This window comes from Arabidopsis thaliana, chromosome 5 (assembly GCF_000001735.4).
Source record: "Arabidopsis thaliana chromosome 5, partial sequence".
Classification (NCBI taxonomy): Eukaryota; Viridiplantae; Streptophyta; class Magnoliopsida; order Brassicales; family Brassicaceae; genus Arabidopsis; species Arabidopsis thaliana.
Genome location: NC_003076.8, coordinates 7,757,139 through 7,776,305, shown reverse-complemented (window position 1 = coordinate 7,776,305; position 19,167 = coordinate 7,757,139). Strand labels below are relative to the sequence as shown.

Genomic DNA, 19,167 nt, shown 5'->3' with positions numbered 1-19,167 from the left:
ACTAACTTTTCTTACATATACATAATATATTCTGATAAATTTATAAATTTATTAATTTATGATATTGATGAGACCATATGCTTACATATGATTGGCAAGTCTCTCTATCACAACGGTGATCAGCTTCTCCGGAAAAAAAAATTATTCCTACAAGCATTGATGTAGACAAACCAAAAATAGCTATGGATGGTGTCTGGAGCTTCAAATCCACCAAGCTTTAGACTCCCCTGGTTTGTCTAGGGTGAGAGTCTTGTCCCTAGGTGAAGAAAGAATCCTTAGCGATACCTATATTTCGGAGACATACAACTTTTTGAATCATTTCCAAAATGAATTGAATGTTGATGATAATAACCTAATGAACGATGCAGAAGAAACAGTGGAAGCTCAAATGTTGGTTGTTAAGAAGAAAAATTCAAAGAAGAAGTAGATAAACAACAAGAAACAATTGATGTCATCTAGAAAAAGAAAAGTGTCAGAAAAAACTTGATAAGCCAAAGCTTTTTTGGTTTGTACTCGTTAGCTGATATTGTGATGGTCTCTGAAGATTTTGCCTAGTTTGGCTCATTTCAAATTTGATTTGAGATATTGATATTTGATAGGGTGAATACCCAGTCTACTCAATGCTTAAAATGATGATAGATTGATAGCGGCTTAAAATAAAAAATTTCTTTACTTAAATATACAAAAGTGAAAACACCTAAACGTATTTACAAATGAATTAGCAGAAACTGTTGTAATGTATAGAGGACAAAACCTTTGATGAATTGGGTAATTAATATTTGACTTTTGGTGTTAGTTACGGTCGGAAGATTCGGATGGTTCTATTGACTTGAAGACGACAAAAGGGACATCTAGAGACTGATGTTGAACAATGCCGACACAAGACATGTCCGCATGGTACAATAGTAACTTCCACCTCCTTCGTCTGACATATCTGACACAGCCATTGTGATTTCGCCGTCTCTGCTTCCTTCATGGAAGCCTCTGCTCTCTCCTGCAAGAAAACCAGACATACATGTTTTGCTAATCAACATTATGATCATGGTTGTGTTTTAAGTAAGGAGGATTTAATTGTATATCGAACCTGCTCAAGTAAGAATGCGACTTTAGAGTCTTTGAGTTCTTCTTGAAGTGTTAATGTTCTTTGTAGTAGAGATTGATTCTCCAGTTCCATGTTGATTCCCGCTGCAGAGAGCATCTCGTGCACTGCCTCAACCAATTCTTTCGCTGTGACTCGACCAAGCTGCATTTCATTCACAGGCTGCAGGTGACAAAGAACAAATCCAATCAATCTTCCCCAGAGCACGATTCAAGATCAAAACTATCTCAAGATGATAAAACATTTTGGGGAAGAACAGTATGCATTTGTCTCTTAGAATCACATAGATTATAGATAATACAAATATTGGGGCGTGATTAAATCCAACGATTCACGAGAAATGTAACAAACCTGGCTAGAACTTGTTTTGTTAGTTCTGGAACTTTCTGAAATTTCTTGAGATTTTTTATCAGATACTGCGGGGAGCACCTCCGGCAAAGTCGAGGGACCTTCATTTTCGATTGAAGTGCCTCGGAAGGAGAAAACCTGAGATGAAAGTAATAAACCAGTCTCTCCAGGTGTCATTTCAACCTTTAATCTGTAAAGGGCTTGGCCAGCAGAAGGTCTAACATCTTCTGGGACTCTTCCATATCTTAGCTTGTCTCCTTGTTTGATTTTCCAAGCAACGATCTCCCCTTTGTAGAATGGTCTCAGAGGGTGAAGCTGTACTTGTACAGCATCTTGTGGCATTATCTCTTGGCCAACAGAACTATCAGCTGTGCCGGTGTTAGTAAGAGAATAAGAGCATAGTCTCAGGTAAGCGGTAATTTCAGTTTCAGATCCTTCAGGACATGAAAATAATGATCCTATAGGCAGGGAAGTTGGAAAGCCTAAAACCTCGCTCACCACTGTTGCCATGACATCCAGGAAAGAAATGTATCCCGGCGGTTCAGAAACTAGGATAGACGTTCTGTGACGATTGATAAAATACATTGTTCGATGATGCGATTCATTCTCCCATTCAGGAATCATGGATTCCTTAGCCACGAAGGTAACGTCTACGGAATTTGGCAGGAGAAGAAATCGAGTATATATATTTCTGACAAAACCAATTTTCTCTGCCGCAGATTGTAGAGAATGTTGCATAACCTCAAAAGATAAGTCATCCACGGTGGTGGCCTGACGGCTCACCGTCCATAAAGCAGCTTGAAACGTCTCGCTCTGCAACTTCCTTCTGACAGCCTTGAGTGATATTGACCCTATGTTGTCTAAGGTTTCAATATGTTCAGCGTTTTCAAGTTCCTAGGTAAAGAAGCAATGATTTTGAGATTGTTTCACACATAACAAATATAACAAAAAGAAAGACATGATCAGAAGAAACTGATGCCATGCATACCTCAATGACAACATCAGAAAGCTTTCTCACACCCAAATCTAGACAGATCCTCTCCGGAAGAAGCGGATGAACAAGTCTTAACCTTGCAGTGTCTATGTATCTCACATAGCGTGACCCAAAGGAATCAACATACACACAAGATAGTGCATGAACAAGCCTGCAGCCATCGTCTGGGACAATCACATCTGATTTGATAGTATTTATTTCAGGTGGCTTTGTCGTATTTATTTCATCGCAAAGAAAATGAAGAATTTCCATCACAGCGCGAAGCTCATTCGGGTTCAAACGCCGATAACCACATAGTTTTTGTAATTTGGAGAGGATATCCTTTGCAGCAGCAACTGAAAGCACATCGTTAAGTCCCAAATCTTTAAGGATATTCAGAAACGGTAGATAGAGACTAGGAAGTTCAAATGCAAAAGGTGATAGGTTGATTGGTAGGCGAACAAAAAGGGAGCTTGCTCCCACCAAGCGTGTCCCATTTGCAGCTGGTAAAAAGGCTACCTTTTGCAACTCCAAAATATCTGGACGATAGAAATTACAAAGCCGGGTAAAATATACCATCAGAGATTTCAAAATAATAATAGAAAACTCATACTGCAGTCATATTATCATAAATATCTAAATGTTTCTATGTATCAGAAAACATAAATACAATTTTTCCTAATTCTGGTATTTCACGATGAAATACATTGTTGTTGTCCAGAGCAATCCATTATTGCGGCTTGCAAGGCTGGACCACAAACAATGGAGAACTAATTTTTTACTATTACTACTGCATTTGTTCACACCACATATTGGTTAAAACTTCAAAGGTTCTTTGTTCGTTCCAGATATTTTGTGATTAAAATTTAGATCGTCTGCCAGATAAGGAATTTACAGCTGCAAAAGCTAGAATGTCGATTACACTTTTCTATTGAGTAATTTAAATTGAGTGTTAAGTAGTATACATACCTGAAGTAGTGAGGGAGTCCCAAACAATTTCCAGGTACTTCAAAACTTCACAAGAAGTAACATCAATGGTCATCACATTTGGATCATTGGGCCAGTGAGCAAGAGTGTCTTCACCACCATTCCGTCCAATTACCTGGGTTTATATGATCAGTCCTCTTTCTTCACATGTCCATGACAAGAGCGCACAAATAATCAAAGAGAGAAGAAGAGTGATCTTACCTGTAAGTGTTTAAGAACAGTCGAGAAAATTGGAGGACTTTTTAGGCGTAATGCTGTCCACGAAAATCCAGGTGGAATGAATCTCTGAGTTGAAAGAATAGGGACAGAGCTCCAAGCAAGGGGCCAGTCTCGTAAAAGAACAGCTTCGCTGTAACGTGTAAGGACTCTTTTGCCACCTTTTCTCCCACCAAGACTTGGGAACCCTGATTCAGCAGGTACACAAGCAATCTGACCAAGAGTGTTGCAGAATGCAGTGCTGTAAAAACCAGCAAAGTTTAAAAGTATTGCTTCAATTACAGATCCTGCTAATGTTGATAACTCAACAGAAATATCCTTCTCAGAATGTACAAGATCCGTTTCAAAATCATCTTCTTCGGAAGATCTATTACGCTCGTTACCCAGAAATTCCACCCTTTTGGCACATTCAAGTATGACATCGGCTTCTGCTGCAGTTCGAAGGCCAGCTTTCCGTAGAATGCGAAGCCAGCCTTCTGATGAAAATCTTTCTCCAGGAAATCGTTTTCTTTCACCAAAAAAGACAGACACTAGTAATGTATCAGAAGGATCAAACAAGTCCTTCGATTTAGATAGCTCAGAGGAAAATTCATCAGAATTTCTGACAAATTTCGCCTCTCTAAGAGCTTCAATCACATCAGAATCAACCTCTAAATCCAGCCAGTTTCCATATACATAAATTAGTATGTCTTCTCGTTCAGATTGAGATCTACTTTCAAACTCAGCTAACCCAAACCTTACTAAAGTCTGATGATTATGTAACACAGTGACCCCAAGGGCTTGGAGAAAGTGACATTCAACTGAATCTGGTAAATAGCAAAAGCAACATTCATCATATGGTTTAAGGAAGGAATCTCCAGAGATTATACACAAACCGTGCCTTTGCAAATGCGTATAAGACCCAGTGACAGTCTTAAATATAGGAAGTGAACTTAGTACTTCTAGTTCATATGCTTGATAACTTGAACCACTAGAAGAGAAATCATTAGCCAAAAGGGTGAACAGCTCATCACGGCCAAATGTTGGGAAGGAAGCAATATCAGCAATGTAGCCAGCTCGTTTGCCTTCAGCAAGCTTGGAGGCAATAGCTTGGCCAAGTGACACGCTTGGTGAAGGCAGACACTTGCATCTCTCAGCACAATCAATATATGCAGTATCACAAACTGGTATATTGCACTGGTTCAGCAGTAAAATCAGCCAAGGATGCTTGCTTTGTGCTAGATCGAATCCTGAAACATAGCGCTGTGTTAACTCAGATAAGGGACCGCCACTTACTGATGTTGTAGATATATCACTGTCTGTCTGATGCATATCAGTACCACTTCTAGAAACTGGCTGCAAAGCTGGTGGTGGAAAAAAGATTAAGTGTCTCTCCCTTACACGGCATAAAATTGGTCTGCCAAGGAAGGCAGGAATAAGAGGCCAGTCCGAAAAGAGGGAGAGCTCATCTGCTGATCCATTAAAATTCTTCCAAAATAGCTGTATCCATTCAGGCGAGGGACCACTATCATCACTAGAACTTGATGTACTCTCCCATGAAAACCATGGCACAGAATTTGATTCTGAGATATAACTAACCCAGTGGTCATGAAAAAGATATTTCATATTACTAGCCAGTAAAGGAAGAGACCAGCTCCTCAACTTCAAAAATGCTTGAACAGAAGACTTCAAAAATATATCAGCCAAGCTCGATCTCTCAAACACTTTTGGATGGATAAATCGTGCAGACACAGGCAACATCAGTGCCTGTTGCTCCTTGTTGCCCAACCATAGCTCAGAAATACCCAAGCGTGCTAAATGATTTGTTGCAGTCGGGCATGGTAATCCTTTAAGTTCATTAACTGCAGATAGAAACCTCGGGTCAGCATTACTATATCTATTATTACTAATTCTTTGACCAATCGAATCTCCAGTACGACCAATATCTTCAACAACAACTCTACCAAAATCAAACAAAGCCTTTCCCAGGCTTGTCATCATTTCAAATGCATCACTAGAGCCAGCCTGAGCTTGCGTAGACATCGACGATGAAGTAGAAGTACTGTTTCCTTCATCCATGTTAGCCTCTTCGGGGTTAAGTGCTTCAATAAATTGAATATCTGATAGACAATATTCAAGAACATCAATAAAAGTATCAACAGATCGAAGATCGATAGATGCAGATGACTTCCTAAGAAGAACGCGAACCATCTTTGGTTTGACTTCTCGAACTGGAATCCCTACTGCCTGGACTTCAGCCAACAATTCCCAGGGCACGGAAAACACAGGGTAATGCTCCTTCACAAAGCTGCAAACTGTAAGAGGAAGCAAATTAACAGCAACCTCACTACCGGGCTGTGTCAGAAACATACCCTCTTCAGCCTTGACCAAACTTCCTGAGTAAAGCTGCCACAGAGGAAGGTCAGCGACACGAGCGTAAAATGGCCTTATAACTTGCTCAACCAAGCATTCCCACTCTGGTTTGAGCACTTCTGCTTCTATAGCATCGTCATGTTGATTAGATCGTGGCCAGAAGGAATACAACTGATGACCGTAGGCTTTAAGAGAAAGGGCCAGCTGACGTGCTGTACTTGACTCAGTTGAAGAGCTTGAATGTTCTCGACTTAGCCTTTCCATCTCCACCACTATTTCAATGTAAGAATCACGTACACATGACATTAACTCTTTGTTCCATGCATCAATCAATATATCTCCAGCATCAAGCTGTGGCTCTGACATAGCTCTCTCATTTTTATTTTTGAAAAGAAAACGACCACAATTATTCCGAATGAGGAAGCATCCAAGGATGGTGACAGGTAGATTCACACTACCAGACAAAGGTAAAGGAGACATTATGGGGCTGGCTGCATGAACATCAACAGGACGTCCATTTCGAGATACATGTGCAGCAACTCCAGCAACAGGTGTCAAATTGTACGCTAGATACTTCCTGCAAAGTAATATTTCAACAACAAAATAGAGACATGAGGACCTCTAGGACACTCATCACATCTACTAGGTTTGAGTAAATGAAATTCTTTTATCTTCATCAATAAAACAAAATAATTTAGTTTCTGTTTACTCGTATGAACAGTGACATGCCAATTCTTTAGTTATCAAGTATGAAAAGTGACATACTTGCACAAAACTGAATGTATTTTCTGCCCCTGGTTTTGATCAGAATTGGTAACATCTTAAATTTAAAAGATAGATTAAAAATCTGAAAGAAACTATTGGTATCGCTTTATTCTCTGACATGGCTTTCGAGGTGATATGAACATCAAAGCATATAGGTTACTGCCAGGATCTTTTATGTTAAGTAAATAGTAAGTAACTTTGTACCTGCCACGAGCCATGTTTTGTGATTGTCCAGAGCCCTTGCTGAGAACTACAAGCCATCGATCTAGAAGTTTGTTTTCCCCTATATGTAGGTTAACCTCTATTATTCGTGATTTAACACCAGAGTTTGAGCTACCAAAAATCCTCGAAAGTTTAGACGTTTTCAAGTTTTTCTCCGCGAAGGGATTTCTCATGATAGCTGATGCTGAATCAATATGCAGCGTGTAATCTTGATGTGGTTGTGCATTTCCTTGCTCCCATGTGGAAAATGAAACCTGAAATTGACAAATAATATTTTCCACGTTTTTGGGTTTGATTCATAGAATAGACATCAAGTTATTAAAACAAAACACAACATGATAAAACATGAATCATTTTAGAACATACAGAGGTGATTTACTATGACATATGTATAGAGTTCCATACAATCAAGGACAAAAGTCAAACCTCACTCATTCATCAAATTTGAACTTCAACTTACAATAATCCAAAATATCAAAATCTATATGCTTCTGTGCCAACAGATGGAAAAATGCCAAACACATTTTAGTGCTTCTGCAAATTAAAACAAAATACCTAGCAAAATATCCAATCAATGAAAACGGCCTCAGAACAATCTAATTAGTTAAATAAATCTATACTTAACAGTTTACCAACAGTATGATACACTGTGTTCAAGCCCAGATTTTTTCAGTTTCTAAGTTGTATTATGTATTACAGTTCTGAATTTAAACGAGTTTTACTGCCATAAAAAAGAATTCAATGACGTCCACAGTAGTGTAGATATAGATTATAATACCTGTGAAACTGACTTCAAGAAAATAAGGATTCTCGAGGCATTCTCCAGAAATTGGTCAGATATTTGCTTCACTCTATCTAACCCCGCCTCAAATCCATCTTTCAAGATTTCAGTTGATAAAGGCATCCGGATAATGGTGGAATCTGTCAATGACCATGCCTTATCTTGACCAATTAGCATGGGATTGAATTGATCACTGAATCGCTCAACCAAATTTGTACCTAAAGGAACAGTAGGAAATATTAGAAGGTAAACTTATAGAAGAAACACGTCAACTGAATAGTAATATTTGTTGAGTTACATAACGGTAAGAAAAATGTAAATAAAGCTAAAATATGATTCTCCCTGATATGACCAATGAACCAAAAAAAATCAGTTTACGAGGTTGTTTATTCCCATCAGGACCAGTTACTGAATAAATATGAGTCAACTGAATATCATACAGTTTTAGCATGGGGAAGACAGGTAGGAAAGCAATACCAGAAGTTCATACCTATCAAGGAGAACATCTTTCCAGCAGGAGCCTGAGTCGTGGATGCAGAAAGGGTCGCTCCTTGGGGATCGAACATGTAAAAGTAGCCACCAGAAACAATAGACAGAAGATCACACATGAAGTAACAGCTAAGAAGGCCCAACCCATAGTTGAGAGTTTCACCCTTAATTCTCCACTGTGAAAGAAGCTGAAGACTACAAATCTCCTCTCTGGTCAATGTAACCCCTTCTAAAATGGCAACTATAGCTGGTCCTTGAAATTCACCTGAAAAAGAAGAGTACGTTAATAAGAGGATCAAGGTATACATCCCTACAAATCTACAAATCAAAACACTCAGCACATATTCAAAACTAAGCAACAAAGAAGCCAGTATCCAGTAGAAGCTCAAAATATCTTTTCTGGTAGTGAAAATTTAATCCACCTTAGATATCTCCGCCATTCTCCAAAATTTTAAAGAGAAAGCTTAGGTAAAAACCAAAAATAACAAAATATTTAAAGAATATAATAGAGTCAATTGAAAGGCTAGTAATAAGCTCAAAACATTGACTACCTAAATTATGCTGCAGCAAGGTCTTGCGAGGGTGCTCCCTCTTGTCAAAGATGATATGCAGCTTTTTAACCTTGCAGCAATCAGCTAACTCAAGAAGATCGAACAACAAGAAATCTTTGCTGGCATATAGTGATAGAAGCTCCTTCAACTTTGTGAAATCCATACAAGGAAGATCCTGGGTAATATCATTATCCACTAAGGAGATACAACGAAGAGACTGTATCCCCAATCTATTAGCCATGTCACTGTTGATGCTAGGATGTACAAACCTTTTCCCAGAGAGAGAACTGCTGTCTACCCATGGTGCATCATTATAAACAAGATCCTCTAACGGGACCAAAAATCCTGCAGAATCGGGAACTAGCACTGAATTGTTATCACTATCTGATGACACCTCGGAAAAACAGTCTGCAACGGCTTCAAGAACACAAAGGACAAAATTTATCTGCTCATCTGTTAACTGTGATCCTTTTATATCATTCTGCAAATGCTGCAGAGTGTTCATATAATCTGCTGCATCAAAACTAAGTCTCACACCCAATTCTAGAAGCAATTCTTTAAAGTCTGATAATTCTGAAGGGACAACATATAGATAAGGGGTAAACTTCACCGGAGAATCAAAAGAAAGAACATCAGCAGAGACAAAATCATCACCAAGCCACACCCAAGGAACACCACTTAGTGCTGATTTAAGGGCAAGAAAGTCATTTTCCCTAGAAAGTTCTTGCAGTCTGGTATAAAGTAGAGGAATTTGGCTTTGTAACATGCTCTCAAATTCAGGATTTACTGAGGAACGAGACTTCTGTTCTTTATAAGATTTTGATATCTCGATTAGTTGTCTGCACAGGATATCAATAGTTAAACAGTCCATCCACCCAAGTTTCTGATGTAGATACGATGACTGGCACTCGCCATCCAGTAAGTGCATTGTGGCAGACACCAAAAACATCTGAGACTTGGGCCTTACTCTATCTGGAGATGCTACCAAGTTACTAGATTCAAGCCATGGAATTCCTTCTATTGGTGGATCAAGACAAATAGGACACCATGGGATAGACCTCAGCTGACACCAAAACTCATCCTCTGATTGTTGAGTGAGCAAGCTCCCAAGATAGCTAGTCTCCGTTTCATATTCAGGATAGGTTTCTCCATCAAACGAGTCTTCGCTTGTAATGGACATTATATTTTGGGACTCATCATGGTTCGCTTCACCTGTCTTGGATGATAGTTTGATAGAAAGAGTTTTGATATGGAATAATAATCTTCTTCCATATCTCGATGCTTCTAAATCTCCCAAGTCATGTAACATTGACACACTTCTAGCAGCATCCAGATAGGTAGAACAATCCAGAGTTGTTCTAAGTCCAAGACCAACCAAAGCATCCAGGATCTTAGAATCTGAGAATTTCTCAGAAGGAAAGTAGACTTCTTTGTGAAGAAGCTCCTGTAGCGCAGGAACACGAGGATCATAAAGCCTGAAAATAGGACAAAAATATGAAGACAACTATAGAGATATACAGGTTCTCTATAAAGTGTGTAAATGCCAACAAAGATAGCTAATATCAGGTTGCTGTATTAAGCGTGTAAATGCAAACAAAAATAGCTAATATCAAGTTGCAGCTGTAGCTTAGTCTTTGATTTAACATATTTAACGTATCAGAATAGGAAAATGGTAATAAGATAGACAAACCTGGAAGGTTGTTGCCATAATCCATTCGCTGCAAGAACAAAAGGGGTTGTAGATATTGCACACTGAAGCGAAACATCAGCGACGACCAGATCATTTAGATCATGCAAAATGGCCAACAGAGCTTCTTGCTGCGAAAGGAACTCCGACATGCGATTAAGTACACAAGCTTTGTAGAATTCCATTTTTGAGGGCTCTTTTATTTGTAAGTATCTTTTGAAGATAGTTCTCTCCCTCTCTGAGTCCAAGCGTACAAAATCATCATCCAACAGATCCTCCCTGATGCCATCAGGTTTGAGCCACTTAACTGGACAGTTCAAACTAACAAGTTTTCTACTTCTGTATGACTCAAATATGGGGAGGTGTTTGATGGTTTCAAAGTGGACCTCATTCATATGTCCACCAGAGAACCACTTTGACTGAAGAATAAAATTCCGAAGCTCATGCAATTCTCCTTCTGAAACATTAAGGAAAATCCCTTTTATGTTTTCGTGCCCACCAGAAATCGCAAGAAGTGCATTCAATATGCCTGTTGCTGTTGGTGGCTGAACAAATGTTTCCAACTGAGGGTGCTCTACTGGAAGCTCACGATTTAAGAACCGGCATCCACATTTCAGTAATAATGAAGACATGTTCTCGCTCCAGCCATCATCTCGAATAACATTTGAATTTAAAATAAGTTGCATGAGACAGCCATCTTCAACGGGTAATATGGGCCACTTAGAAAATACTGAGAGGTCATCACAAGATAACTTAAGATAGCTCCACAGTACCCTTATCCATTCTACTGTCGGATGTCCTCGTTGGCCAGGTGTCCAAAGTATCTTTTCTGAGAGATGCCAATCTGCTGGCAGTAGCTTAAAAAAAAGCTTCTCAAGCAAATTGCAAGAGAGGAGACATATGCATGATTCTCCGCTTTGAGCTACAGCCAATAGCTTACTATAAACTCCTTCCGGCACTTCGCGGTCCACGAGTTGGTGAGGAAGTGAATCCTTCAAAAGTTCATACCCAATCTCTTCAGCGAAAAAGATTCTCTCAGCAGTACCATTCTTGTTAAAGGTTGTAAATGAACCATCAGCAAGAGGTAGCAGGGGTAGACCGTAAAGAAGATCCGCCAGAAAAGGAACTTTTAAATCAAGAAGACAGTATTCTAATGCCAAGGCCAAGCCATTTCTATCCCTAAACTCACGTTTTCGCCGAGTCAACAGAGTCCTTAATAGTTGGGGTGTCATTAAATGCAAGGATGAACAAGCCTCTCCAAATCTTTCCGCAACTGTCTTTGAGATATTAATTACAGGGAGACCAGCGTCTGCAAGGACATCAACTAGCTCATCCGCCTTAGGAAAGCTGAAATCAGGGTAAATTGCTTGCTTAGTTGAAATCCATTGGCCCCCTCTTGCTTTGGTATATAAGACACGAAGACCGTTATTTGCAATAAAACTGTAGAGCTTCCGAACCAAGGATGCCCAAGGTTCTGTTCCTAGAGTTACTGGCCAGACAGAGAAGAACAAATCACATGGACCAAGTTCAGATGCAATTTTTTCAAGCAAATGACCATAGGCTGGTACGACAACTTCCTCAATCAAGTAAAGATTCCAATCCGAGCGTACTTTTCCATCCCCTGCCATGTCGTTACCAAACCAAAGATCCCTCCTGTTGGATGACAACTCAAAATATGCATTGATATGCGCAGGGAGGCCTGTAGTTATAGGTAGAGGCAGAAAGCAGAATGCACGCCCCCCAAAATTTCTTCTATTCTGAATTGAAATAGTGGATGGCCCAAATATATTAGAAATGCTAGCAGCCAGATCCTCCACATTTTCATTCTTGACAGAATTTATATGCACGGCAACACTAGCCCATGGTATTAACTTATGGGACATTTCTGGAAGGTTCAAGTTCTTTTTACTTACCCCGGCATTCAGACATTCTCCTGTTATCCATCCATGTAAAATACAGCCAGATGAATCTTGCTCGGTCACCACAATCTTCTGGCATTTATATGGCAGATCTTTAACTACAGTGTTGCTTAGTTTTTTTAGCAACTGATCTTTATTCATTCCAGCAAAAATATTTTCGTCAAGAAGACTAAACACTTGACTAGATGGCTTTGGTTCAGTATCTTGTCCAACATTGTGATCTTTGCAAACACGATGCAGTAACTGCATTTCATGACCAGCCCCTTCCTTAGTAAAAATCGATACTGTTTTCACATTCCGCAGAAAAATTAAAGCTTCTGAAACTACACCAGAAAAGGAAGTGAAGAGGGATAACACATCTTCAGGAGCATATGTTTCTTTCTTTATGTGGCTTCTAGGAGCAACACTGGCGTTTCTAAGAGGAAATCGAAAGAGTGTACCAGGAAATGTATGCTCCAAGTCACAACCAAAATGCAAGAATGGTGCAAATTGATCAGGAAACTGGTCCAATATATATCTTCCAGCAAATTTAATCCGCAACCCTGGGTGAGTTGGAGAAATACCAGGCAAATGATTGGCATGAGGATCAAACATAACAATGTTTTCTCCAGAAACAAACCCGGGGATGTCTGTGAAATGATAAACACAGTTAAATCCCAGCCCAAATCTTCCTATTGCAAAAGGTTTTTCAAGTTTGCTTGCTTGACCAATGCGTGAGATTGCATACATATCTTGTTGAGTAAAAACCGAGTTGTTGAAACAATACAGAGCAGGGCCTTGCCAATCTGCCATTTCAGGAGATAGGAGTGAAGACGTCCCATAATGAGTCTTATCCAAAAGGAATGTCACCTCAGAAGCTCCTGCATCTTCCGCATTTTGAACCAGCTCAAAAAGAATCCCAGGCCCATCAGCATACATTTCTAGTATGTGTTTAAGTCTGGTGGTCAACGCCTCATGCTGTCCAAAGGCCTCAGCAGCCCCGGATAAACTAAAATTCATTGAATCAGCACTTTCCGCCAGCAAGACTCTACGAAGAGAGCGAACACCAAGCTTCTCCGCTACCTCATTAGATATGTTACCGTGGACAAACTTTTGCATTGTTCTTTTCGCATTCAATAGCATTGTAGACTCTGCACTAAACGAGCTGTTAAGATTGTCTGATGCAGTCAACCATGGCGCATCATTATAGACCAAGTCACTTGAAGGGAAGAGTCGACCAGAAACATCAGGTAAATAGATTGTTACTTTGTCAAGAAATTGCGCTTCAGCCAACTGCTGCGCAATCAGCACAGCTGCCCTGATTTCTTGAGGATCAAGAGGTGAAGTACCTTTCCTTACAGCTATTCTACATAAAACATCAGCATAATCAGATGGAGTTAAAAATTCTCGAACACCAAGCTCCACAAATAGTCCCCTAAAAACAGCTAAGTCGGTAGGTATGACTCGAATGTAGGGAACAAGTTGAAGAGGCCCATCGAGAACAACCTCACTCAAAGTTGCAAATCCATCACCTACCCAGATCCAGCGACTACCTTCAAGTACAGCCTTAACAATGTCCATCTCATCTGAACCTAGTAATCTTGCAAGAATTGAGTATATCTTTGGCATTGCCAAAGCTAGTTCCTGCCGAAGAACCTGATCAATAAGAATTTCATTGTTCTTTCCAAGTTCAAGCAACTGAGCTGCAATTGCACTTCCTCCTGGATGTGATAACCACCCCAAGTTATATGCAAGAGCTGTAGAAGAACATTCACCATCCAGTATTCTCATGGATGCAGATACAAGCCACATATCTGTTTTTGGACGTACAAGCTTCGGAGGAGCAACAGTAGATGTCACAACTGGCCATGGTAAAGTTTGAAATGGAGCAGAGACTAAAACGGGGCACCAGCAAATCATTTTAAGTTCACTCCAGAACTTAACAAGGTTACACGTCAGATTTCGTGGTCTGAAAGCCGTCGCAGCTCTTGAAAATATCCTGTTTATAGCTCCATCATCCTCACTCGACTGATCAGGCAGCCACTTCACAGCATTGACTTCTAAAAATGAAAAAAGCACTTTACCTCGTGAATGTGCCTTTTCCAGATCCTTGTGCATCAATCGCTCCACCAATCGTGCACTCTCCAATATTGTCTCAGGAGAAACAGTTGTTTTAAGGCCCAAACCTTGAAGCATGTCCAAGATAGCAGATCCCTGGAATCCGCTAGCAGGGAAACAATCTGAATCTTCCAACAAAGCATATAACTCTTCATTACGAGGATCGTGTAAAACAGATGGGCGCTTAAGAGGACCATTTACAGTTGGAACAAACTCTAGGTTCTGCAATTCTTCCCTCAAGAGTCTATCCTCCAGACACAGTTGTGGAAGATCCTGCAGAATAGAAATCATCACCTGATCACGAATCTCAGGTTGCAAAACTTCAATTCTGTTGAAAACATTCTGTCTGTAGAAGTTACTTTTCCTCATTCTCTCAATGCCATAGTACCTTGACAAAACATCTTCTTCGCTGCCTTGGCAACACAGAATAAACTCACATCCTAGAAGACAGGCAGGCACATCTAATGGAGGTAAATGCTTAGGAGGATTAACAAGATCAGAATACTTGGATTCTTGAGCACTGGTTTCTCCATAAATACGATGAATGGGCAAAATCTTGCAGATTCTGAGGTATAGGTCACCAATCTGATGTCCTATGTGCCATTTTGGATCCAAAAGAAAACTACGAAGTTCGTCCTTCTCTTGAGCATTCAAATCATAAATTAAATTTTGAACCCCATCCAAATCTGATGAAGCAGCATCAAAAATGGACTCCAAGACACCTGTGTAACTTGCATCCGAAACAAAGGAGGACAAGTCTGAATGTTCAACTTTAATATTGTTGTTTAATATTTTGCCACCAATTTTCTCTAAGACATTTCTGACTGCAGCGGGAAGCTTCTCCGCGTTAATCAATTTTGATTGCGGAGAGGCTATGTACAAATAGCCAGACGTGGATGGCAAGATTGGCCAATCACAGAATAATGATAGGCTCTGACACCGTTTGTCAAGATACTGCCAGAAGAGAACAAACCATGATGATGATGGATGGTCTCGGTTGGATTCTGGATGCCAGGAAATCTTGCTTCTGTGTTTCCATTCAGCAGGTACAAGCCTAGGAAATAACTGAAGCAAGTTGTGGATACTGAAAATTGCAACATTTGCTGTTCGTGACTCTGCAATGGCAAAAAGCCTGGTATATAATGGTGGAGGAATATTCTTATCAATTACTCTGTCATAAACTTTCTGTAAAAGCATATGCTCCAATTCGTCACAAATAAAATAGGAGACACTTCCTGTACGTCCAGAAAAGAAGCCAAAGTCACCATTTGCTAATGGAAGCAGTTTCAGGTTGCTGGCTTGTGTGCAAACACTATCATCAGTCAGATCATCCAGGCAATATTCCAACAATACTAGCTTCAAAGATTTCTTCAAAGCTGAAAGCGTTTTGCATTCTTTGAGAAAGTTGCGCACTCTATCTGGCGTAACCACTTTTGGAAGTAAAAATGAAGGGTGTTTCAAAAGCATATCAAAAACTAGTCTTGGGAGGCACACGATAGGCATTTCAAGCTGCAATAAGGCATCACCAAGATCTTTGCTCCCTGAGAATTCCTCATCATGAAGATAAGCATCAGCAGGAGACACCCATTTCCCCCCATCAAGATCCGAAAACAGTACAGGAGCATTGCAGATATTTTTGTAAATTTGCTCAACTAATATGCTCCATGGTGCTTCAAAAGATCCACTTGGCCATAAGGAGAAGTAAGAATCTCTGGAATCAAGCACTTCTCTCAAACAAAGTAGCAATCGTGCAAAAGAGGGAGCTACCACATCTTCCAGGAGAAGCCTATTCCAGGCTGAACGAACTTTCCCACTCCTGTCCATGTCTTCTCCATACCAAATTCCGCGACGATTTGATGACACCTCAAAGTATCCGTTGACTTGTACTGTCAATCCAGTTCGTACAGGCAAGGGAAGAAAGCAGAAAGCATGCCCAAGCTTTAGGATATTATTCTGTCAAAACCATATGAAAACAGAGTGAATGCAAGCTCCAATCGAAAAGCAGTGACAAATGACTTCCTTTCGCGGCACAGAGTAATAACATGATAATTGAAAAGAATGCAAATATATGGATTACCAGTAAGCATGAAGATGGAGGATATTACGATAACACAGATAAATAAATGTATGTTTAGTAATGCAAGAATGTACACAAAGTTCCAACATGAGCAAAAATCTAAACAATTTTTAACAGGTTAATACATGTTATCTGGATGATAGGCAAACACACACAATGACGAAGGTGCGACATGGGAAAAAATATTACTGCAGATAGCAAAAAGGCACAATCAATATTGCACAGTACCTCTGATGAATCGTCTGATATGCATGCTGCTACTGAAGCCCACGGTAGCAAGTGAATATCATATTCTTTGGATGCAGTGGCAGCAAACAAACCAATTTTGCTGGACGCTGATGCCATTGTCTGAACTATGTAAAACCTGTCTGTTCTCCGTTTAGTTTGGTTTCCCTTTTCAGACTCACTCAAGAACTCCAGAGTAAATGCATCCATCTCCCTGTCTCCAGAAATAGATGTCTTCGACAATCTAAGAACTGCCTGGCGATGCCACACAGTATCATTATTTGGTGAGCTGACCGAACATGAGTAAAGCTTTTTGGGTTCTGAATCTCCATCATCCCATGTGTACATCTCAATAGATAATACACATTTAAGAAATAGCAACGAGAAAACACCTTCCTCGAAAAGTTGATCAAACATCAAAGAAATGTCATCTTCAAAGTAGGCTTGCCTTGAAAGCCTACTAGAAGCTGCTTGCTCTGTATTCCTCAAAGGGAAACGGAATAAAGTACCATTAAAAGGACTTCTCATATCACATCCAAAGGCACAATAAGGAAGAAACTGATCCTTATACTGAGACAGAGCTGAAGAACCAACATAATCAATTCTCTTCCCTGGGTTTGCTGCAGAAATATTTGGAAGATAAGCACCTTGAGGATCAAACAATACCACGTATTTTCCACTCACAAAAGAAGGTATATCAGTCAAATGGTATACCGAATTGAAGCCAACCCTATAATACCAAAGTCAGAACATTTTTATCAGAAAACAAATATGTAACACACTGAGATTGACTCAACCACGTACTTCTTAAGAAGTATACTGCTATCTTCATAAGCAAGAAACAACGGGAAAAAAAGTGACAGTAAGGAATCAAAATTATACCCAAATCGACCAGTCTTCCAAGCTTGACCATGTTTGCCACTTCCACCAATTCTGGAGATACTAACGAAATCCTCTTCAGTGAAAACAGCATCATTGTAAGCCAATAGAGAAGGACCTTGCCACTGAGCCAAAGAGTCCGAAAGCAAAGAACCCGACCCGTGAACCCGCCGGTCAAGACAGAGACGGACTTTAGTAGCTCCGGCGTCATCAGCGTTCTGTATAAGCTCCTTAAGCACAGTGGTTCCTTCCGGATAGTTCAATAAAACCTCCCGAATTCGTCGGGTCAAATCAACCTTCTGCCCAAAATCTTCGAGAAGAAGTGAATCCATCTTCGAATTAAACGTTATCTCTGTTGCTGCAGAAAGATGATCAAACCCCCATGAATATATAAAGAAGATGAGATTACGATCATGAAGAATCTGGGTCGCACCGACTCACGAGTCAAGGTTGAAGAAGATCGACTCTAGAAGAAGTGGTGCCTCAAGGGAAGCTTTTTAGTTTTTACTTTGAAAGGAAATGGCAGAATTAAAACTTTTATTAAAGCCGATTGTTACAAATGTGAAAAAAAAACAATATTCGACATTTTTACTTGGGCCTCTAATTCAAGGCCTATTAAGAATATTGAAAATAAAGAGATAAGTTCAGATGATGTATTTATTAAAATTTATACATATTTGTCCACTTCTAATTACACTATACTAAAGTTGTAGTTAATCCAAAACACAGAAAATTTACCGAGCTAATGTAAATATAAATATATTTTGATAATGTTAAATCACATATTAAAAATTAATTAATTAGAGATAAAGTTAGACATATATCATATTAATCATTTCATTTAGAGTAAAACTTATAATTACAATAAAATTTAACATATTTTTGTTATTTTTTAAAAATAAATTTTTAAATTTGAACTTATTAAAATTTATTTACTTTTTGGTGAACAATATAAGCATTTATTAGATTTATATATAAATAATTTTTTTAACCGCCTTTCTAAAAACCCTATAAACGATAATTAATTTAATTGTACAGACATTAAGTTGCTCTTGTAGCTCGCTACATGGGGTTTAGGCATTAGGGTCTAAAATATGAAACAAATACCTGATCTATGAATGCATAATAACTTTTAAATGTTAGTTAAGAGAAGAAAATCTGAGCTATTTATTTATACATACAAAAATATTGTAAAAAAGAATTAAATAAAAAAACTGGCAGACTAAAACCATGTTACAAAAAGGCTTAACCATATTATTTATGCAAAATTTAGCGGACCAAAAACAGGTTAGAGTTAATTCAGAACTGAGCTAATTTAGAATCAGGTCGAGTTGGCCTTAAAAGTTAAAACCCTTTTGAACATCCTTAACTATTCCATAATCAATTTGCTATTATACTATGTCAATTATTCTTTCTACAAGGAGAGCGATCTAGAAGAAATCCACATTATCCATGTAATGGGTTTTACATCTAATAATGATTATTTGAAGTACATTTGGT

The 19,167-nt window shown here is 39.1% G+C and overlaps 1 protein-coding gene across 1 annotated transcript; it reads right to left on the bottom strand.

Moving 5' to 3' along the window:
* Window positions 1–630: 630 nt before the first annotated feature.
* Window positions 631–18,206, bottom strand: AT5G23110 (Zinc finger, C3HC4 type (RING finger) family protein). The gene is made up of 13 exons (NM_122217.3): window positions 17,671–18,206; window positions 16,792–17,518; window positions 10,474–16,439; window positions 8,784–10,258; window positions 8,234–8,497; window positions 7,741–7,961; window positions 6,945–7,216; window positions 3,609–6,552; window positions 3,390–3,522; window positions 2,436–2,959; window positions 1,451–2,341; window positions 1,085–1,261; window positions 631–994 (listed from the first exon to the last, which is right to left on the bottom strand). Exons 1-13 carry the CDS (start codon window positions 17,997–17,999, stop codon window positions 797–799), a joined length of 14,121 nt encoding a protein of 4,706 aa, NP_197702.1. The 5' UTR covers window positions 18,000–18,206; the 3' UTR covers window positions 631–796.
* Window positions 18,207–19,167: the final 961 nt, after the last annotated feature.

Coding starts and splice junctions, on each gene's coding strand:
- AT5G23110 (NM_122217.3), bottom strand. CDS start 17,999: ATGGATTCACTTCTTCTCGAAGATTTTGGGCAGAAGGTTGATTTGACC. Junction 17,519..17,670: donor TGGAAGACTGGTCGATTTGG/GTATAATTTTGA, acceptor TTGGTATTATAG/GGTTGGCTTCAATTCGGTAT. Junction 8,498..8,783: donor CTTGCTGCAGCATAATTTAG/GTAGTCAATGTT, acceptor CTTCTTTTTCAG/GTGAATTTCAAGGACCAGCT.